Source organism: Sinocyclocheilus anshuiensis, unplaced genomic scaffold (genome assembly GCF_001515605.1).
Source record: "Sinocyclocheilus anshuiensis isolate Anshui unplaced genomic scaffold, SAMN03320099.WGS_v1.1 scaffold2, whole genome shotgun sequence".
Taxonomy (NCBI): domain Eukaryota; kingdom Metazoa; phylum Chordata; class Actinopteri; order Cypriniformes; family Cyprinidae; genus Sinocyclocheilus; species Sinocyclocheilus anshuiensis.
The window spans coordinates 761,971-783,688 of NW_015542337.1; the positions used below are offsets into that span (position 1 = coordinate 761,971).

At 37.8% G+C, this 21,718-nt stretch overlaps 3 protein-coding genes across 4 annotated transcripts; all 3 read left to right on the top strand.

Annotated features, from left to right (window-relative positions):
* Positions 1–692: 692 nt before the first annotated feature.
* Positions 693–10,195, top strand: LOC107691128 (zinc finger protein 592-like). Its single transcript, XM_016489609.1, has 10 exons — positions 693–774; positions 944–1,091; positions 1,430–3,484; positions 4,347–4,525; positions 4,648–4,821; positions 5,335–5,479; positions 8,090–8,365; positions 8,446–8,558; positions 8,666–8,807; positions 8,890–10,195. Exons 2-10 carry the CDS (start codon positions 963–965, stop codon positions 9,196–9,198), a joined length of 3,522 nt encoding a protein of 1,173 aa, XP_016345095.1. The 5' UTR covers positions 693–774; positions 944–962; the 3' UTR covers positions 9,199–10,195.
* A 321-nt stretch (positions 10,196–10,516) lies between these two features.
* sec11a (SEC11 homolog A, signal peptidase complex subunit) lies at positions 10,517–15,883 on the top strand. 2 transcript variants are annotated; one of them, XM_016489636.1, is made up of 6 exons: positions 10,517–10,904; positions 11,264–11,373; positions 12,365–12,514; positions 12,977–13,096; positions 15,398–15,455; positions 15,536–15,883. In XM_016489636.1, the coding sequence occupies exons 1-6, from the start codon at positions 10,854–10,856 to the stop codon at positions 15,584–15,586; spliced, it is 540 nt and encodes a 179-aa protein (XP_016345122.1). In that variant the 5' UTR covers positions 10,517–10,853; the 3' UTR covers positions 15,587–15,883. The 2 variants fall into 2 exon arrangements, with proteins under 2 accessions (XP_016345122.1, XP_016345123.1); XM_016489637.1 differs by lacking the exon at positions 10,517–10,904 and adding an exon at positions 11,007–11,027.
* Positions 15,884–20,402: 4,519 nt separating this feature from the next.
* LOC107691154 (neuromedin-B-like) lies at positions 20,403–21,015 on the top strand. Its single transcript, XM_016489638.1, has 3 exons — positions 20,403–20,586; positions 20,680–20,867; positions 20,977–21,015. The coding sequence occupies exons 1-3, from the start codon at positions 20,424–20,426 to the stop codon at positions 21,013–21,015; spliced, it is 390 nt and encodes a 129-aa protein (XP_016345124.1). The 5' UTR covers positions 20,403–20,423.
* Positions 21,016–21,718: the final 703 nt, after the last annotated feature.

Sequence of the window (21,718 nt, forward strand, 5' to 3'; positions counted from 1 at the left end):
ATAAACCTCACAAATCAATCATACCTTACGCTGACTTGCTCATCCATTTGCATGGCTTTTGGAAGGTTGCTTTAAAACCGTGTTTGGCTGTATACCCGCAGACTGTTCTATTATTACCGCAGGTTTGCGTTATTTACAGAGCTGCAAGCAGCTAGAGAAGCGGGCACCCGACTGTACAGCTAACGCTTCTGTCGATACGATCCGCTTTACTTTCTTCATAAATACTCTCTCATCTGTATTAACATTATAAAACATATATAAAATGACAGGTCATGTGTAACGGGGTGAAGTAGTACTAATTTGACCGTGAGCAATGTTTTTAAAGGGGTTTGTTAGCTTGGCGAAGGTTTGTTTTCTCAGTTAGCATTTGAGCTAACGCTAGCTCTTTAACATCCTCGTACGAAAAAGCTCATAACGTTTGATAAATGTCATTTTTTATTTACGTAACGCCTGTAAAAATGTGTTTTATAGGCCTAAAACAAATTCTCCGAGAATTTTCATGTTAAACTAATTTAGGCGAGGGTGACAGGCTATCTTAACTATACCAAGGTGAATTTGACTGGCTAAAAAATAAAACGGGAGTGTAGTTGCCATATACAGTATTGTAATGTTAAAATACTTAGAATGGAGTCAAAGTTTACATAAGTCTTTGAGCTGGCTGGACCAGTACTATGGAAGTTCCTGGAAATGTCAGTGCAATACAGATGAAGGAGCACAACAGCAAAACTGATGGATACCAAAATCTGCTGAGATGAATTAACCAGGAATCAAATGGTGATTACCGTTAAATTAATTTTTTTTAATATTTTGTAGATCCTGAGTGTTAACTTAAGCTGTGATATGGTTTTATGCCTGTTAATTCTAGTATTAATTTGTTATTTTTACGTATATATGTGGCCTGCATATATTTTGATTTATTTCTCTTGACATATTATTGCTTCAGGTTTTGAAAACCTCCAATCATGGGTGATATGAAGACCCCTGATTTTGATGATCTCTTGGCTGCCTTTGACATCCCTGATGCGACCAGTCTGGATGCCAAAGAGGCCATTCACGGGAATCAAGATGAGGGAGAGGGACACCTTAAGCACCCGGAGATGTGTATGGATGCCACGGTTTTGATCCCTCATTTTTTTTTAATATTTTGTAGATCCTGAGTGTTAACTTAAGCTGTGATAATGGTTTTATGCCTGTTAATTCTAGTATTAATTTGTTATTTTTACGTATATATGTGGCCTGCATATATTTTGATTTATTTCTCTTGACATATTATTGCTTCAGGTTTTGAAAACCTCCAATCATGGGTGATATGAAGACCCCTGATTTTGATGATCTCTTGGCTGCCTTTGACATCCCTGATGCGACCAGTCTGGATGCCAAAGAGGCCATTCACGGGAATCAAGATGAGGGAGAGGGACACCTTAAGCACCCGGAGATGTGTATGGATGCCACGGTTTTGATCCCTCACCCAGTGCCTACAACCGATGCCCCTGCTGTCAGTGTTATAGTAAAGAACACTAGCCGCCAGAACTCCTATGAAAATCTTGTGGAGAAGGAGAGTTCTCATTTGGGGCACCTTTTACAAAATGGGTTCAAGAGTTCTGCAGGCTCACTGGAGACACATCCATCCAGCTGTCCAAGGCTGGATAGCTCTTCTGTCAGTGGAGACTGCTCAAGACATTCCATGGAAAAGATTCCTGTCCTCTACAAGAATGAAAAAGTTCCCTCTCTGTCAGCATCTATGCCTCAGTTCAGCCCTATATCCAGCCCAGAATCTGAAGACATTCATAGCAAAGGAATCGATGACCGTCCAAAATCTACAGAGGCCTCGTACTTCCCATCTGATTCACTCTTTACATCTTCGCCTCTTCCTGTTTTAGACAATCATGGAAAACCAGATGCATCCAGCTTGACATGCAATGAAAGACATCCTGGTTCAAAAGGTTTGGATGATGTTGGGTGTGATGGCTCATCTTTCAAAGATGCAGTTGAACAAATTTCTGAGACTAAAAGTGACAGCATCCAAGATTGTGGAACAAATGCGTATCCAACTCCTGAGACGAACATTTCTTCTTCCCGTCCATGCGTCAAAGCTCACAGCTCCAGATTGTCATCTTGCCTTGATGCATTAGCAGCCCTGAATGCTAAAAAGGATCCAGGTGGGCAAACTAATTCAAAGGACCTCCCAGTTACCCCAAAAGAGACCATGAAAATTAGTCCAAAAATACCAATATCGCCAAGGAGCCCAAGAAGTCCTCTGGAGGTGGTGAAACGTTTCGCGAAACAGCCTGACAGCCCGATGAGTATATGCAGTGACAGCAGTGGTAAAGCATCTCCAGCTGTCGCTACGGGCTCGCCTCCAGCCATCCCACGAGTCAGAATAAAGACAATCAAAACCTCATCTGGAGAAATCAAACGCACCGTCACAAGCATATTGCCAGACTCTGAAACAGAAGATCTTACATCACTGTTTGGGTCATCGCCATCGCAGTCCTCAGTTGAAGATGCCTTCTCGAAAACATTGCCTTTGTATCATTCAAATGATACTATTTCAGAGGTCATTTTTGAAGATGGAAAGCAGGAAGCCTCAAAGACACCTTTACTGGGGAGCAAATCCAGCATGAAATCAGTGAGGAACTCAGAGAAACTTCAAACTCAAAATAATGGTCATGCTCTAAAGACAAAGCATGGTGGCAGCAAGCCAAAGAAGGCTGCTTCTGCTCAGATTGGTTCTTTTGCTAATACAAACTACCTACCGAAGGCATTACACTTAGCAAACTTAAATCTTGTGCCACATAGCGTAGCTGCCTCGGTTACAGCAAGGTCTTCCACTAATAGACAGGAGCCCTCTCAGTTATCATCGTCAATGGTGTGCAGTTCTGTACCATTGGTGCATCAAGTTAAAAAAGTGTCTCCAAACACACGAGCTGTTGTTCCAAATACTGCAGCTGGAACCTTAAACAGATTGTTGAATTACTCAAACCCTGTGCCAACATATGTTCCTGACCTGAATCCACCACCAGGCACCAATATCAAGCTCCCACCGCAAGGCTATTGCTGCCTAGAATGCGGAGACTCGTTTGGGCTGGAAAAGAGTCTTGCTTACCATTACAGCCGTAGGAGTGTGCATATTGAAGTCGCGTGCACCCACTGCTCCAAAACATTGGTGTTTTTTAACAAATGTGCTCTCCTGGCACATGCTCGAGATCACAAGAACAAAGGCATGGTGATGCAGTGCACTCAGTTGTTTATGAAGCCCATTGCTGTTGACCAGATGTTGGCGCCCACCAAGCCTAAGCAGTCTGTAAATCAGATACATTGCAGGAACACCACCTCAGAGTCAGCCAAAAGCCAAGTGGTCTTGCCACTTTATCCTGACAAAGTTATTAAACATGGATTCAAATGTCTGGACTGTAATAAACAGATGTCAGACTACACGGCACTTGCGGGCCACTATCAGAGATCAGCGGAGGCTGAAGATCTGGTGAGTCAGATCAATGAACTACTGGAATCACAAAGCATAACTTGACGTGTAAAATTATTACAAAAGCGACAAATTATTGTTTTTATATAAGTCAAGTCAGTGACATGTTCTTTTTGAGTACATTAAATACATTAAAAATGCAATTCACACATACAATGACTATGCCACTTGTGATACTTGCAATTTCTGTATTAAATTAAGATATTTTTGTGGGTACATAGAGTGAAAAACACTTTTTGTATTTTGGCATAATCTTTTATTACTTTCTTTTGTTGATACATATACACTACCGTTCAAAAGTTTGGGATCAGAACGATTTTTAATGTTTTTTAAAGGAGTTTCTTATGCTCATCAAAGCTGCATTTATTTAATCAAAAATACAGGAAAAATTGAATGAGCATTTATTTAAAATAGAAATCATAAGAGACTTCTTTAAAAAACATTACAAGTCTTACTGATTGATATATATACACACTACCAAACTTTTGAACGGTAGTGTATATATACACTGAACAAAATTATAAACGCAACACTTTTGTTTTTGGTGTATGTGTGTGTGTGTGTGTGTGTTAAATAATGTTTTTGAAAATAATGGTAAAGTAAACCTGTTTTGAAGGTGTCAGAAAGAAATGTTACTGTCTTTTACTTGATGGGTCATTCTACTATATAGAGAAAGAGAGAGTGTTTTTCAAAACCCTATGAAATCGATGTAAATACAAAGAGTACATTTCTAAGAACTTGGCACATGTTCTATATGAACATACGACACGTGTTTTCCTTTGATGAAGAGATCTTTTCCTTGCATTTCTTGTGGACACTCTTCTGTGTCACTGACCCTTATGTTTGCTTTCTTTAAATGCAGATGTGCAAGGTTTGCTTAATGCTGCTACGCAACAAGTGCAGCTACAGGGCCCACCAGCGCATTCACTCACACAAATCTCCTTATTGCTGTCCTGAATGTGGGGCACTCAGTCGCTCAGTGGACATCCAGAAGCATGTGAAAGAGAATTGTCTCCACTACGCCCGTAAAATCGGGTACTCGTAAGTACCTTTAACTGTTGACCTCTAAACAAATGAACGTCCTCTCTGAGACCACGAATGTCTTGTGTGTTGTTTTCGCTCTCTCCCTCTCCCTCTTTCTGATGTGCTCAAATTTCTTTCAGGTGTCTGCATTGTGAAATGCTTTTCATGTCCCTATCCCTCTTGAAGAGTCATATTGAGGAGAAGCATTGTGAGGTCTTCTATAAGTGCACTATCTGTCCTGTAGCCTTCAAATCTTCTAATGGCTGTCTGATGCATGTAAAAAACAAGCATGGTGGCAGTGAACCCAACCATCAGTAAGTGCATCTATTGATCGGTTACACCGTAATTTCAGTCTTAATAAATGTGACCCTGAATCACAAAACCAGTCTTAAGTCGCTGGGGTATATTTGTAGCAATAGCCAAAAATACATTGTATGGGTCAAAATGACTCTTTTATGCCAAAAATCATAAGGATATTAAGTAAAGATCATGTTCCATGAAGATATTTTGTAAATTAATATATTAAAACTGAATTTTGGATTAGTAATATGCATTGCTAAGAACTTCATTTGGACCACTTTAAAGGCGATTTTCTCAATAATTTGATTTTTTTGCACCCTCAGATTCCAGATTTTCAAATCGTTGTATCTCGGCCAAATATTGTCCTATCCTAACAAACCATACATCAATGGAAAGCTTATTTATTCAACTCATGATGTATAAATCAGAATTTTGAAAAATTGACCCTTATGACTGGTTTTGCGGTTCAGGGTCACAAATGTTCCTAGAACTGTGCTGAGGAGTTACTCCTGGTTCATTCTGTGCAGGGTGATCTACAAGTGTTCCTGTGAAACAGTCTTTAAGAGGAAGCAGTTGTTCTATCAACATGTTCATCATCGTATATGTGTGTTCAAGTGTCCAGAGTGCACTTCATTCTTCCCAGAGAAGCTACTTTTGGTGCAACATTTCAAGGTTTGTAACTGCTTGTAGTGCTGTTGGTCATTGCAATGTGTAACTGACACAGTTTCTGTCATCTAGTGTTATTGGGAAAATGATTGCACACATATTGTCTTATCAAACTGTAATTTTAGCTTTCGTTTAGTTTAGACTAATAAAATGTTTACATGCACTTTAAAAGCCTGATTTCAATCGGGCTAAAGCAAAAATCTAGTCCTTTTTTTTAAGATGTAATGTAAATGATTTTGTTAGCCTGATTTCTGTGAAGTCAAATGAACAGACCTAAATTCTAACAGAATGCTATTGTAGCTGGGCTTTGTCCAGCTTGTGTACATGTTAATCAGACTACAGCTGGCCTTGGCATTGTGCACTTGCTCCAAAAAACAGAGGTGGTGTGTAATGTGTGATATTATGTCAAATATTTAATTACGCATTGTCGTCATGTATACTTCAGAGACAAAGACCTGCAAAAACTCTCTGTAGCTGGATTATAACGGTGCATGTAAACTTATTAAGGGAAAACTTCACTGAATAATGTATTTAGTATGTTTAGAAGGAGGTGTGAGTTCATTCCATACATATTTTATACATAATGCTTCTGTCTGGCACTACAAGACATTTACATTTAAGACATTTAGCAGATGCTCCTTACCAGCTTACAAAAAGTGCTTCATATGAGACTGTTGTGATCACCAGATGGTAAGCATGCAATTAAGTTTTTATTAAGTTAAGTACTTCCTGTACATAAGCAAGTAAGTGCTGTCTGGATAAATATAATAATGTACATATACCGGTACTGTATTTTCCAGAATATAAGTCACGTTTTTTCATCATCTGAAATGTGCTGCAACTTTTATTTCAAAGCATCTTATATAATGCAATTAGCGTCAAGCATGCAAAACGGGCAAAGCACACATTTGTAGCCCACATGTTTTTTGTATAGCGCATTACCCACATGCTGGTAGTTTTAGTTTCACTTTAAATACGTTTATAATAAATCATGCTTATAATGAATGCCACTGCAATGTTTTATACTTAAATTTTTTCATTCCTGTTCGGATCTAAATACTGTTCAATTTAGAGCATGTGTCAAACTCAACTCTTGGAGGGCCACTATCCTACAGAGTTTAGCTCCAACCAACTCCAACAAACCAGCTGGATCAGGTGTATTTAATTGGGGTTGGAGCTAAATTCTGCAGGACATCAGCTCGCCAGAAGCTGATTTTGACACACCTTTGAATTTCTCATCTTTTTTTCCTCTTTACAATGTAAATTTGACCCGTTGCGACATAGTCAGAAGTGGCTTTTTTTCTGGAAAATACGCTACAGTAAAACCTAGTAGAAATAAACAAGCCCATGCAAGATTCTTTTTTAAAGGGGTCCTATTATGCTCTTTTACAAAGTCTTGATTTTGTTTTGGGGGTGTACTAGAACAGGCTCTCATACTAGGTTGTTCGAGAAACACATTATTTTTCACATATTTTACATTATTACAACACCTCTCCCCAGTCTGTCATGAACGGCTCGAATAGTTCCTGTATCAAATGAAAGCCCGCCTTCTGGAATACAAAATGTGCTGTGATTGGTTAGCTGGGCCAGTGTGTGCTGTGATTGGTTAGCTGGGCCAGTGTGTGTTGTGATTGGCAGCACTCGGCGCCTGGTTGGGAAATGTCATGCCTCTTACCATAGCCGTGCCTGCGAGCTTCAGTGTAAATATTGTGTCAAAATCAAACCAATTTGAGCGCGATTTAAACCCGGTTGATTGTAACCACTCTAAGTTCGTCTGCCTTGGGAAAGCCAGCGTGTCTCCGACATAGTGATAACACTCGTTGCCTTCTCTAGTGCAGCTCAAACCAGGTCTCGTCCCATTCGTCGATATTTGTGATATCACAAATCCCAGAAAAGATGCGTTGTAGTCCAAACGAGTCGTTCGTTGTAGTTTTTGAAAAGTGATTTCTGTTAAATAAAATATCTCCTTTTGAATTGGACTTTGAGCTTTGTAACTTTGCAGATCTTTTTTATGCTCAAACAGCAACATTACAGACTAACTAAAGTTGAAAAAGTGAAAAAGCATAATAGGACTCCTTTAAGTTAACCCAAATATTTTTTTCTACATGAGCTGCATGAGTTTGATTGCATGCTGGGAGGCACGTAGTAGTCAAGATGAGAGTATGTCACTTGCGGTGGGGTGCTTGCAAAAGACAGGTGGTTGTTCAGTGTGACACCAAGGTTCTTAGGTTTTTTTTTTTTGGGGGGAGACGTGTTTGATTTGTCAAGTAATTACAATAACTTTTAACAAAAGCATACAAAACTGTCCATTAACATGGGATGTGGTCTGTTTAGATAGCAGGATAAACACAAAATAAATAGAAAAGGAATTTTCTAGTATAATACTGTGGCAGAATGAAAGTGCCAGGAGAGATTTTTGTTATCTTCTTGTGGTTGCATTGTGGAAACAAAGAGCAGATCATTTATTTTTGAATCTGCCACCGCTATTTCCTATGCCATTGTACTGCGACAGCACTAGAGATGTCTCATCTCATCAAGAAAGAACCAGTGTTGTATTGTATATGAAAAAATTATTCATATTTAAAAAGTTAAATAAATTGTCTTTTTCATCTGCAGACTGTTCATGGTGGAGTTTTCAGAGGTGAAGCAGAAAAAAGCCCCAAAAAGACAGAGACTTCAACTTTGTCTGATAAAATGTCACCACAAAACCTCCAACCAAGGTTGACCAAACCAGTTAATGAGGCCTGCATGAAGGGAAGAGAGAGTTCTGCTGCACAGGAGTCAAGTGCTGGAGTTAGTATGAAGAACGCTGGTTGGACCTGTGGAGAGTGCCTCCTGTGGGTCTCTGACAGAGAGACCTACGTCAATCACATGAAGACCAGCCATGGCAAGGTGAGATCCTTTGCAGTGCATGTAGGATTTTGAATCTGTGATCCAAAATCTTCACATTTGAACATGCCTGTGTTTTGCAGTTGGTAAAAAGGCATCCATGTCGACTATGTGAAATGTCCTTCAATTCACCCTTGAGTCTTAAACGACACCTTCGCAGTGACCATGATGGGAGAAAGAAAGTTTACACATGCTGGTAAAATCACTATACTGTATAATTAAAAAAGAATTTGATATTCGAAGAAGTTTAATCAAGATTTCTTAAGAGGACAACTTTGTGTTGTTTCTTTAAAACTCCTGAAGGTACTGCACAACTGAGAGGATGTCATTCACTAAACACTCTATGCTAAAGAACCACATCAGCTTAATGCATGGAATCAAGAACCCAGATTTCAACCAGATGGCAAAGCTAGCATCTCAGGAGGTGGTCAAACCCACAAGCGAGGTAATCACAAATGCTTATTTTATTTATTTTGTAGAAACATTACTTCAAGTACAGCATATGCAACTGCATTATTCTCTTTCAGAAACGGAAAAGAAGAGCAGAGGGGGCTCATGGAGCAGCAGGAAACGGGGAAACATCATGCAGCGTCCCTGGCAAGCGACTTAAGCCACTTTATCGCTGTGCCAAATGTGGCTTTGCCTCTGAAAACCAGGCCCAGTTTCAGGAGCACATACCTCAACACAGAACTGACAGCGATGCACCCCAGTGCCAGCACTGCTGCCTTTGTTTCACCTCTCAGTTAGCACTCAGCAGACACCTCATTATTGTACATAAGGTCAAAGAACCGGAGGAGCGTGAAGACTTTATCGATGAGGACACAGGGAAAGGATAAGAACACTCAACAGACTTGAGCGATGAAACCACACCTCTTTCAGCAAAAAAGACTGGCCTGTCCACAGAGGACGAGCTAAGCAAACTCCACAGTGAGCTCACAGACACACAGGCATCAGAAACAAGTGGATTTGAGGAAGAAAAGGCCTGAACAGATGAAAGGACTCCTAATGGAAAGCTGCTAATCAACTTAATTGCAAGCAAATGTTTGCTGAATATGCAGCTGATAAATGTGGTACTGCAAACATGTTGCCTTACAGTGAAATACTATATCTCGTCATTTATCACATATATGAAATAATGTTAAAAACAGACACTTTTTCAGAGTTTTATTGCATTATTTGGATTAACTTAACTGTTAAATTCATGCAATTAATGGTCACTTTTTACTGCTTACTTGTCCATCCTATGTATGTGGATAATCATAATTTATTTTTGTGTAATTGCATAAGCATCATGTCAGTGTGTTACAATGTTTCGCTAGAGAGCAAATGTATGTTTTTGTTCATGTACCACGTCAAAGCTGTCTTGGGTACATTGCAACGCAGGAAATGTTATGTATGTTACTTAATGTAACCATAAGTGAGACAGTCATGTAATATTTTGGCTGTTTTCAAGGTCACCAAAAATGCTGAAGAATTTAGTACTTTAATGGTTAATCTTTGGTGGTGCTTATGCTGTGCTGGTCTTGAAGGAAGAGCATGTCTGATGTTTATTTTATATTTATTAGGTAGCGTGCTTGTATCACAAAGCTAAACATCTGTAACTGTATTACTACTATATGGAGATTATGGAGATCATTCTAAAAGGTATTCACTTAAACCCAGGTATCTGCACTCAGAGAAAATATATTTTCATATTCATTCCATGTAGATTACTAGTTTCAATTACATTTATACTCAATGAGCCATTCTTACAATCAAATTGAGCACTTTTGTAAATGCTTGTATGGAAAACAAATATTTACATATTAAAGACATCAGAGTCTCAACATTAAAGAGTGTTCTGTCAGCAGAGGTTTTATGTTTTGGGGACCTTTAAAAAACGTAAAATACAAAGATTACTATCGTTTTTGTCATTTCTTCGTTATTCCACCGATAATGTTTCTGATTAAACCTTTGATACGTTTAAATCTGCAATGAGACGATTTTCTTAGTGTGGGAAAAACTCCTCACACTTATTTACTTAATTTAATCTTTCTCTGGATAGGTTATATTTTGAGTCAGGTGCTGTACAGGTACATACCTTAAAGTCTTGGCTACAAAAGGCTGCTATTGCCTAGGAAAGATACAGTTCATTTAACACACTGAGAGACCTTTTGTGACAACATGCCTCACTAGCAGAGAATGTTTTATCGTGCTCACTTGTTTACCGAACGAAAAATTCTAATTTTAGTTTGTTGAACAGGATTACCAAAATTATTATAATTCAAGAGCCATCTATCCCATACACGCAGCTCGTACAGTTTTTAAAAAGAAACGACAACCTATCACCTTTCATAGGGTTATTCTTCCTGTCTTACCGGAAGTAACGAAACCAGAAGATTCGCCGCGTATCCGCTAACTACAGCAGTGGCGGCAAAACATTCGCAACAAAATCTCAATTTTGCAATTATTTTCATTGACTTTTGTCATACATATTTAATCTACAGACAAAATGTTATCATTAGACTTCCTCGACGATGTCCGGCGAATGAATAAGCGGCAGGTGTGTATTTATTTAGCCAGTTAGCTCGGCGCTTCCTCTGCTTACTACACGTCAGCTTGAATGGCAGTGGCTTGAGTTGTAGAGATGAAATATGCTTTAAATGACTACATGTTTTGTTGTTAAGTAGGTGTGAAAAGGAAGGCGACTTTTTACAACAGCTGCTGTTCTGTTATTCTGTGCTCTTTATTTATATATTACAGTAACATGTCTTTCACTTTAAGCCGTTGCGCTACAAACGATCTTAAATCTCCATCAGTCATCATTATCTTTACTAACAACACATACTTTCGCTGGGAAATGTAATCAAACTGGGAGCCAACGAAAAAGCCATCTGATGTTTTGCACCTCGTGTTTTTCAGCTTTACTATCAGGTGCTGAATTTTGGCATGATTGTATCTTCAGCTTTGATGATCTGGAAAGGCTTGATGGTTGTAACTGGGAGTGAAAGCCCGATTGTGGTTGTTCTCAGGTAATATGGTCATATTTTTGCAACATACTTTATCTTTTACACGATGCTGTGTTCCCATTGTTAAATTGTTAAAAAATGAGTGATTTCCAGGACTGTTGTAGTGCACTGACTACACTGTGCACTGCCTAGACTGTTGTTGCACTGTACTTTTTATTTACAGAACTATTAAAGCTCGTTTTTAACTGTAGAAACTGGGCAAGTCGGAATGTAGAAGTGAGTGTCCTTATCCAGTAATCACAAAACAAACTGGAAAAGTGAATGCAAATGTATGGAAACCCTGATGATGTCTTATGGATTGGTGCACTGTAAGAAAAAGACATTATCTGTTAAATTTATGGATATTTCCTTAAATTAAAATACAACATAATGCCATGCATAATTAAAAATACAGGTAAAACACCTTTGAATAATTCCATCATTTTAACATTGGGCCCTATTTTTATAGACGTTGCTTAAAATGTTTGAGTGACTTTTGATTTTGAAATTGGTTTATGAATCTTATTTAAAAAAAAATATTTCTTAAAACCAGCTTGTTAGGAAGCCAAATATAAAACCCACTGGGATATTTCAAAGTTAATTGAGGCATATAATCAAAGACTGATATGATTTAAATACTGCACAAGACAATGCAAAATGTTATGCTTAGATCAGTGAAGTGTAATTATTAATAGAGCTGGGCAATGATTAATTGCAATTAATCACATCCAAAATAAAAGTTTTTGTGTACTGTGTATATTATGTGTATATATAAATACACGCACATGCATGTATATATTTAATAAAAATGTTATGTTTATATAATAATAAATTATATTTATATAATAAATTATATTATATATATATATATCATATATATTATATATATAGCAAAGATGCATTAAATTGATCAGAAGTGAACACTTTTACATAGTTACAAAAATAATAATAAAAAGGAATAAATTACAATTTAAAATAAATTACATTTTAAAATATAATGTCATTATTATTGTAGTGGAAGCATGGAGCCTGCATTTCACAGAGGAGACCTTCTCTTTCTCACAAATCGTGTTGAAGATCCAATCAGAGTGGGAGAGATTGTTGTGTTCAGGATCGAGGGAAGAGAAATTCCCATTGTACACAGAGTCCTAAAAATTCATGAAAAGTAAGTACAGTATATTTACAAGATCACAATGCACATGTTTTCCTGAATAAGAGAGTGTTCATGCAATACTTTTTCACCATAGCTTGGGCTGAAAATATTAAAGGTACAGTAAGCAATTTCTAAAAAACACTGTTGAAAGTGGAAAGCCAGTCACCAGTAAGGGGCATGTCCAATCATGATAGGGGAGTTGCCTGTGCTGCATAGCATGCTTGTGAATTTGGGGGGTGGAGCTATCAAGATAGAGGTGTGATCCTGTTGGGTAGGGGCGTGTTTGTTTTGGTGATTTCAAATATCAACAGTGTTTCAATCAATAGATCAATATCAATCGCATACTGCACCAGTAATTGAGATGGCATGCTTGTTTTTAACTAGGTTAGAGCAGTGTGTATTAGTATTACTGATTTTCTGATTATACTGTCTGTCGTTGTTCTTTCCAATAACATTGATCCCTACTAATTTCAGAGAAAACGGCGATATTAAGTTCTTGACGAAAGGTGACAATAATTCTGTGGATGACAGAGGCCTTTACAAGCAGGGACAGCACTGGTTGGAGAAGAAAGACGTGGTGGGAAGAGCAAGAGGGTAAGAATCCCTAGTCGCAGGTGTTGGTTCTGGAATTTGTATTTTTTTTATTTTTCCCATAGAGATTTAAAAAAGTCTTTGTTAAAGTATTATAAGCCATGAACCGAACCAAGCAGCTGCGAGTTGAATCGCAACATTACCAACTAGCAAAAACGTATTTGAAAATCGGACAAAAGGCAAGCTATAGTGAGGGCTACGAATGACAATAGATTTAAAAACGATGTTGAAATATTAAACTATTCACTAAAGTCCGCATGAAATCAAAATTGACTATTTACTTTACTAGCGCACATTGCTAGTCTTGATGTGAAAAATTAATCCGTGCAAGTTAATCCGCTGAAAAAAATTGTTTGTCTTGATAATCTTTAATCAAAATCTGAACATTTGCTTCCGCTCTGGAATGGCATTCCTTCTTTGAAGACGTCAGTTTGACGGCTTGGGCAGAATATCCTTAAACACACCCCTCCAACCGTTAGATTGCTATGAGTGAGAGACCGAGAGGAGGAGCGCAAAAATAAAACCACGCCTTCTATTCAATATTCCGTTTCAGCTGGAAATGCGTCACTACACTGAAATAAAGTCGGCAGCAACATCCGGTTCACGTGGACTTTAAATTTGTTGATTATATCTATAAAAACGACACAGTTTAACTTGAGAGTTTTGGGAGTGTAGGGAGGTCATTCGTGGTGCTTAATGGAAGTGGCAGTTCCCTGCAAGCTTTTTTGGCGCAATTTACTGGCCACAACTCTCTGATTGGTGGGATTTTCTGCACAGCATCATGGGCAATGTAGTCTTTCATTAAGAATTTCACTATTAAAAATAAGTAGGGCTGGGCAAGTTAACGTGTTAACGCATTAACGCCGACAATTATTTTATCGCGCATTAACGCAGTTTTTTTTAATTATTATTATTTTGAAAGTCCATTGCTCACTGGCTCTGAATACACGTACAGACAAACCATGGGTCACAGGAGGGGTGGGATGTTGATTAGTATTGGCTTGGGATGGGTGTCTCCAGCAGTGCTCACATGAATGCTCCCTATAAAATTATTTAGGCTAAGCATCAACGTTCACAAACCACTGTTCACTGTTATTTTTAACAGAAAAGAATGCAACATGCTCGTAATCACGACTTCATAAGTGGGAAATAGAAGGTTTCCAATAGCATGTGAAAACAGCAGAGAAGCACTCTCGCTCAGCACAGTGCAGTGCATCGGTTTGTTAACTTTGTGGTTTATTGTTTTGAGTCGTTTGGGATGCGGTAACACACGGCCCTCTCACAATATATTGCTTTACAGATATATTACTTTTGCTGCTCAGAAATGTTCTCACAAACATGCTGCACTTATCAGAAGTTCCGCGCTCCGGAGCGGTTAGCGCTCACACTACATGCGTACCACGCTCTGGCCCACCTCTTCCAACCGAGCCAGGGACGGCTAAACGACACTAGTCAAATGAACCGGGGCTTTGGGGGTCAAACACGCTCGTGCACGTTTAAGATTGCCTAGTGTGAGTACGCCCTTATATTCTCCCGCATCCCGCACACACGAGTCTTTACCTGCCCGCACTCACCCATCAAGTGTTGTCCTGCACCGCACTCTGTTGCGTTGGGTCACACGATAGTGCAGGTCTCTACTCGGAAGGTGCCTGTTACAATGTTATGATAAAGGCTCTGGACTCTAAGCATAACTTGTTTTTCTATAACAAACTATAAAATATTTTCTACAAAAACGTTAATGCCCTGGCAGTGGCAAATAGCTTTGGTTTTATATTTAATTTGATTACATTAATGTTTAAGTTGAGATTTACAATAAATATTTTAACTGCTACAATGTAAAAGGAATACTGCTGCAAAAAAGCACCTTATTTGTTTAAAGTGTTTGCAAACCAAATGTTAATGCACTTTTGCTCATATAGCAATACTTTTCAATTAAAAAAGTGCGCAATACACTACTTTTGAATTCATTATTGAATTTTGTGTATAACAATGCGATTAATCGCAGAAAAATAATGCGATTTAATCGTGATTAAAAATTTTAATCATTGCCCAGCACTAAAAATAAGTTGCAATTATGTGGGCTGATGTCTTCAACAATAGCATACTGTATACCATTGATTAACAACCTCATAGCTCACAACAGATTTGCCTTTAAAGATTTTGATTTTTATTGTTAAAAATCAATTTCCCTATGGAGTAAGTTTTACTTCCAGAAGTCAACTGTTGCACTCAAATGTGTTTTATTCCATGTCATACATTGCTTTGCTCATCACCGTATTTCTAATCACGCTTCCTCTATGACAGGTTTGTGCCTTACATCGGAATTGTCACAATTTTGATGAATGACTACCCCAAATTTAAGGTATGTAATGTATCATGTTTAAATGATGAGTTGTTGTTACATTGCACTTGTTCTAACACTTGTTCTTTGTTTCCTGACAGTATGCTGTACTGTGTTTGCTCGGGCTGTTTGTTTTGGTACACAGAGAATGAAGAATTTCAAGAGTAACGCCGTCGGGGAACACGCGTCCCTCTTGTGACCAGTTTTTATGGTGTTTTTTTTGTGAACATCCTGCACTTGCTCTTGGAGACAAAGGTCAAATTTCATTTTCTCTGTTGAATGACAGCGCATACACAAGAACTACTGGAAGAATTTGTATTTGTTCATTTTCCATGTCATACCAAATTCAGTTTTTGTTTGATCCGACTTTACAGCTGTACTTGCACCATATGTCAAGATGTAACTTTCTTAAAGGCTAAATTTTGTATTGAATAAAAATGTTGAGCCAAATTTAAAAGTGTGTTGTTTCATAAAGTAATTCATTCTTGTTTATTCTCTTAATTTCTTATGTAAAATGTTTGTATAAACTACCAAATTTTGCTTAATTGCGACGTTTAATCGCAGCATCGTATTCAATAGTATTCACCGTCTGTTTGATTGTGTAATTTGTAACTAACTGCATGATTCTTACTGTACATTTCTGCCATAGTAACCTACTCTTAAGTGAAGTGACATGACCCATACATTATTAGTGCTCTGCATTTAACCCATCCAAAGTGCGCACACACACACACACACTGTGAACACACACCCGGAGCAGTGGGCAGCCATTTATGCTGCGGCGCCCGGGGAGCAGTTGGGGGTTTGGTGCCTTGCTCAAGGGCACCTCAGTCGTGGTATTGAAGGTGGGAGAGCGCCGTACATTCACTCCCCCCACCTACAATCCCTGCCGGTACGAGACTCGAACCCACAACCTTTGGGTTACGAGTCCAACTCTCTAACCATTAGGCCATGACTCTGTAGAAACTTAAAATTGACTCTCTAACCATTAGGCCATGACTCTCTCTGTAGAAACTTAAAATTTTCTGTAAAGCTGCTTTGCAAGGATTGGTATCTGAAAAGTGCTATACAAATAACCTTGAAATGAATTGAATTATATTAGGAGTCACACACTGGTGTAAAAAACAAACAAAAAAAAAAAAACAGAAATAGCTAAAATTCCGCCAATGATTACGAAGAAACGGCAAGTAAAACAATTCATTAAATATGACATTTTAAGTAGAAAAACTGAAATAGTATTTTATTGTAAACAAAGATTACACCGTAGGCTGTTTTATTTACAACTAAAAAAAAAATCATGTTTTACAGCGTATATAGTCTTCATACTGCAGCCAGATGTATATCATAAATGTATTAAAATTAAATATTAAAAAATGCATAATATATTTCCTATAAGCAGAGGCGTCATGCCCATTCAAAGTAAGGGGGCACGTGCCCCCTCAGATTTTTGAGCCAAGTTGATTTTGAATACAGTTTGCAAAAGACAAAAAATAGCCGAATAATATTTGTAATATTTGATTCGATCACACCGCCGTGATTAGAACGTTCAGTAGGTCGATCACATCACCAGCTGCTAAATTCAAATCAGAGACGCTGAGCCAGAGACAGACGCGTTTGGCTGTTTTATAACCAATTACACACGATGCTGTTGAGTTTATGACTGCAATAACCAATCAGAGGTGTTCAGATGAGTCATCGCTAAAATGCCGGTGTTTTCTTCACTCGCTCGCTGACTGAATACCTCTTTCTGGCGAATTCTCGTCAGAAACAACAAAGTGCAGACGTGTGTACGAATTTGTAAGTAAGATACTCATTTCGCAGTGTAAACAGCTTCAGTGATTTTAATGGGAGTTTTTGAGAGTGCTTGAACTCTAAGCTGAAGCCAGTGGAAATGTTTTTTGATAATGTAAATGTTCTTTGCTCTCTTTCTGTACAATGAAAGTGTTATGATTTTAGTGACATGTTTTTATGCATAGTTAATAGATTAGGCTACTTTGAACATCGCCCATTATAGATCAACATAATCTGAAAATGCATCTATTTACATATTTGAGAATCGAGATAGCCTATTTCAAGATTTAGTTAACACGTGTGGGATTCTTTCAAATAAAAAGGAAAAAATAAATAAAACCCCCTCACTCGTGCCCCCTTAAAAATAATGAAAGCATGACGCCCCTGCCTATAAGTATGCTTAGAAAATGTGCAGCTTATGTTTTATTCAAGCATTATATGTAAGTACAGATTAGTATCTTTAAATTCATCTTTACCCTATGATTTATATGAATAGACACAGGCACGTGCAGAGGGGGGTGCGATGGGTGCTTGAGCACCTGCCCCTTTCCCGTTGATGCGCAAAGTGCCCTTTTGGCAAAGCAATTTTTTTTTGTTTTGTAATTAAACGCCATTTTGTGAAGGCCTGCCCAATCTAACTATTAGTAAAATTAATGAATTATTATTTAGTCGTAAATAAAATTATCCACATGATGATGACCTTTCACCTGACGATCTCATCAGGGATTATCCCTCACCTTCAGAGTCTTCAGACACCTTTAATGTAGAGCACTACCAGGATGCCTTCATAACGTCCACGGCTGCCGGTAAGTGCAGTTCTCAGCGGAGCGGTGTGCTTGTATACTTATATTATTAAATTATTATTATTATACAAGAACTGCGTGTCCATTTTTTTTATCACAGAATAAGGCAGGAAATTTAAAAAATCTAGCCACATGAGGCCACAAGCCAGTGTACCTTTTGTGCCGGTCCCAAGCCCTGATAAATAGAGAGGGTTGTGTCAGGAAGGGCATCCGACGTAAAACTTTTGCCAAATTCATTATGCGAATCACGAACATGACTTCCATACTGGCCATTTTTATCACAGAATAAGGCAGAATAGTTTCTATACTGTAATCAATGCAATGTCAATTATTCATATACTTTTATTTATTACCTGGAGATAACTTGAAAAACACACATAAACCGTATATTTTCGCAATCGTGTGTTTATTGTCTTCACGTTTTTTTCTGCTTTTTATTCAGCTCGGCTTCAGCGATAGCCAGATGCTTTTGTCCATATTAGGGTTTCCTGCACGTCATAAGTCATTCCTTCTATAGCTGTTTCTCATTTAGAAGGCTGCGCCCTCTATAGGATGCATATACGAAGTGTCCTCAACCTAGAATTAAACGAGACGGCCTTCGTAGGACAGGTGGAAAAGGAAACAGGAAGTATCACGTTGCTATGCCAACACATTTAGAGCATCGTTGAGCTCTCACACTACTTAAATTAAAGAAAATTATTTCTAAATTTGGAAAGTAATTTGAAAGCTGCAGCGTACGTACTGCAGACATCTGTTAGAGGAAAAAAAAGGAGGAGGATATTAAAAACAAAGTTTATCTGCTTTTACCGAGACGATTTAAGGTAAGTTGTAAACACATCTGCGCTTGTGTGTACATCTGCCGGCACCGGCATTTTTCAAATTAATAACGGTTGTTTACGGCGACGCAAAGAATTGTGGGTTATCTGTAGCAGCGAAGGATACACCTCATGCATCCTCCGAATTCCTGTGAAAGAAGGTCGCATTCGAAGTGTCCTACTTGCTTTTCTGAAATGAGACAGTCTCGATGACGTATGCAGCCTTCGAATGCGACCTCCGGAGGGCGCAGCCTTCTAAATGAGACACAGCTATGAGTCTGTTTTGGACTTCCTGCACGAGAGCGCCCTCCGGCTTCGAGTATGAATTAAACATACACTGCATGAGAGTGTTGAGCGCTCCAGATATTCACTTCTCATTTTGGATACGAATAAAACGTCAGGTCATGCATAGACTATCGATACTGGCTCTTTGAATTTAAATCTAGAAACCTCTACGTGAACACACCTGCCCGAATAAAGTGCGGAGGACGAAATTACATTTCTTTCAAATTAAATATTAAAAATATGCAGCTAACGTTCTACACACAGCAATATAAACAAAGGTGCCTGTTCTCTTTCTCTTTCGTTTGATTGGGAAAAGTTTAAAGGGCGTCTTGTCTTTATGTTATCTGACTAAAAAACTATTACTTTTAACTTTTTTTATTACAGTATTTATTTTAAAAACGTAGAGTGCCTTAAAAAGAATGATCACAACCCTGATAAAAACAGCCTTATACTGATTTTCTCATCCTCCGATTTATAGGCTACTTATCAATCCTTTTTTTATCATCATTATAATTTAAGTGACTTAAGTGACGTGACACGTGAAATTATTTTTAATAATTAAAAAAATGAATAAATTCAGAACAGGATTATAATATAATTCTATTTGAAATAAGACAGAAATATATTTTTTCTACAACAACAACAGTAGTGTTTACAACAGCAAAAACCCCATACCCTGTAAACTCAATAATAATAATAGGCTTAATTTAATTCCGTTTCTATTTTCAGAGTGATTAAGCGGTGCAGAGACATTTTTTATTTAACTTTTAAACTTAAAATTGTCTTTTCTGTTCCGTTTCCTTTTCAAAACTGCGTCACGGCATTTGCTGCTATCAATACAGAAGCATCCGTTTCAATACATGTCTTCAATACACCCCTTTTATACTTTGAGCACCTGCCCCTCCAAAGGTCTCTGCACGGCCCTGAATAGACATATCTATTAAAAAAATCACAGTCATAGTTCCTCAGAACTATCCTGTCTTTATTACATAGTAATACATTCGATTCATAACTATAGAAATGTAAGCTTTATGAGTTCGCAACGCCTCAAAACGTTTTTCCATTATATTAATTCAATTACATTGCATGCGCACAACCAACGCACATCACATAGTGTTTCCCATCCTCATTCAACCAGACTAAGCGTTTTCTGTCGTTATGAGAGTTCAGTGACTAAAACTGTGACCTCAGAGTCGTTTGGCATCCCACCCCACTCTGTTCATATAAAGACCGTCCGTTCCGTTCGCGACCAGCTGCATCTGAACAGAGGAATCCACCTACAGTTACTTGAGAAGATGGCCGCGAGTTCTGAAGACGGACATTGCAAATATAGACTATTTGCTTTCATTATGCTTTTTAACATATCGTTAAGCACCGCGGTCAGTCTCGATTTAACGGAGCTGCGAAATAAAGTTTCCAAAATAAAAGTGCATCCACGAGGGAATCTCTGGGCGACAGGTGTGTTTTCATTTAATCTTGTATTAAATCGTCATGCAATTACAATTAAACTACTAAATCCGTTTCCCAGCATCATTTTTGGTCTTCTTGCAGGACATTTCATGGGCAAGAAGAGCATTTCAAACAGTCAGTTCCAGGACTCCTCAAAGCCTCCCAGGAATACTTTGGGCGAATCAGGCAGTTCAGAGGATTTGAGGGAGCTGATCACTCAGGAGGTGCTCAAAGTTGCTCTTCAGGCTCAGCTTGAAGATCCAAAGAGGACACAAGATGTTTATAATCAGGTGATTAGAGCTATTTACAGAATTGGTCAACTAAATATGTAGTTAAAAAAGTAAAAACAGTACACTGATGCTTTGTGATTATACATTTTATTCATTAATTTTTTTTCAGAATACGGACTTCATGAAAGCTTTTGAAAAACTACATTGAAAAAAGGAACCTATAGTGACATTGCTGTTGATATAATTGTAATAAAATGTTATTTTGACAACCCTTACAGTTGTGTAGAAAATCTATGTGTGTGTCTGCTTTTAATGGCTTATTAGACAACTAAATATGTATTATTTATTCAACTGCTGTAACCATGGCTGGATATCTGAAAGAATATAATGAATGGGTGGATGGATTGATGGATGAATGAATGCGTTGGGTAAGTTATTAAAATAAAATCTGCATTTTAAAAAAGCATATGAAACTGCAGATCACTCTTATTTTACTCTATTAAATGAGCATTATGCCAGTTGCACCTAAGATATTATTTATTTTTTCTTTCAAATGAGCAACTATGACTAAGCAGACATCTCATAGAATCTAACGAGCAACACTGGAAGGATCATACGCAGCTTTTCCCTGATTCATGCAGGGCTTTGGAGCATTTGTACATTGAGGTAAGGATTTTTTTTCTTTTCTTTTTTTCTTTTTACCTTTAAAAATGTTATTGAACAGTAATGTGAGATTGGTTACAATGGACACTTTTTGGTTAAATATAGAGCACCATTAAAATGTTTCTGCACACTGTGAACAAAATGTTTATTTATTATAATATCATTATTGTTACAATTATTTATCATTTAATATAAGCCTAAGTATTACAATTATCGAGATAGATTTAGACTTTTTTAGAATTAGAAAT

What these genes read in the sequence shown, in the direction of transcription:
- LOC107691128 (XM_016489609.1), top strand. Translation starts at nt 963, where the DNA reads ATGGGTGATATGAAGACCCCTGATTTTGATGATCTCTTGGCTGCCTTT. An exon ending in GCCCGTAAAATCGGGTACTC is followed by an intron (nt 4,526 to 4,647) that starts GTAAGTACCTTT and finishes AATTTCTTTCAG; the next exon opens with GTGTCTGCATTGTGAAATGC. An exon ending in GGCAGTGAACCCAACCATCA is followed by an intron (nt 4,822 to 5,334) that starts GTAAGTGCATCT and finishes CATTCTGTGCAG; the next exon opens with GGTGATCTACAAGTGTTCCT.
- LOC107691154 (XM_016489638.1), top strand. Translation starts at nt 20,424, where the DNA reads ATGGCCGCGAGTTCTGAAGACGGACATTGCAAATATAGACTATTTGCT. An exon ending in AGGGAATCTCTGGGCGACAG is followed by an intron (nt 20,587 to 20,679) that starts GTGTGTTTTCAT and finishes GTCTTCTTGCAG; the next exon opens with GACATTTCATGGGCAAGAAG. An exon ending in CACAAGATGTTTATAATCAG is followed by an intron (nt 20,868 to 20,976) that starts GTGATTAGAGCT and finishes ATTTTTTTTCAG; the next exon opens with AATACGGACTTCATGAAAGC.
- sec11a (XM_016489636.1), top strand. Translation starts at nt 10,854, where the DNA reads ATGTTATCATTAGACTTCCTCGACGATGTCCGGCGAATGAATAAGCGG. An exon ending in CCGATTGTGGTTGTTCTCAG is followed by an intron (nt 11,374 to 12,364) that starts GTAATATGGTCA and finishes TTATTATTGTAG; the next exon opens with TGGAAGCATGGAGCCTGCAT. An exon ending in GTCCTAAAAATTCATGAAAA is followed by an intron (nt 12,515 to 12,976) that starts GTAAGTACAGTA and finishes TACTAATTTCAG; the next exon opens with AGAAAACGGCGATATTAAGT.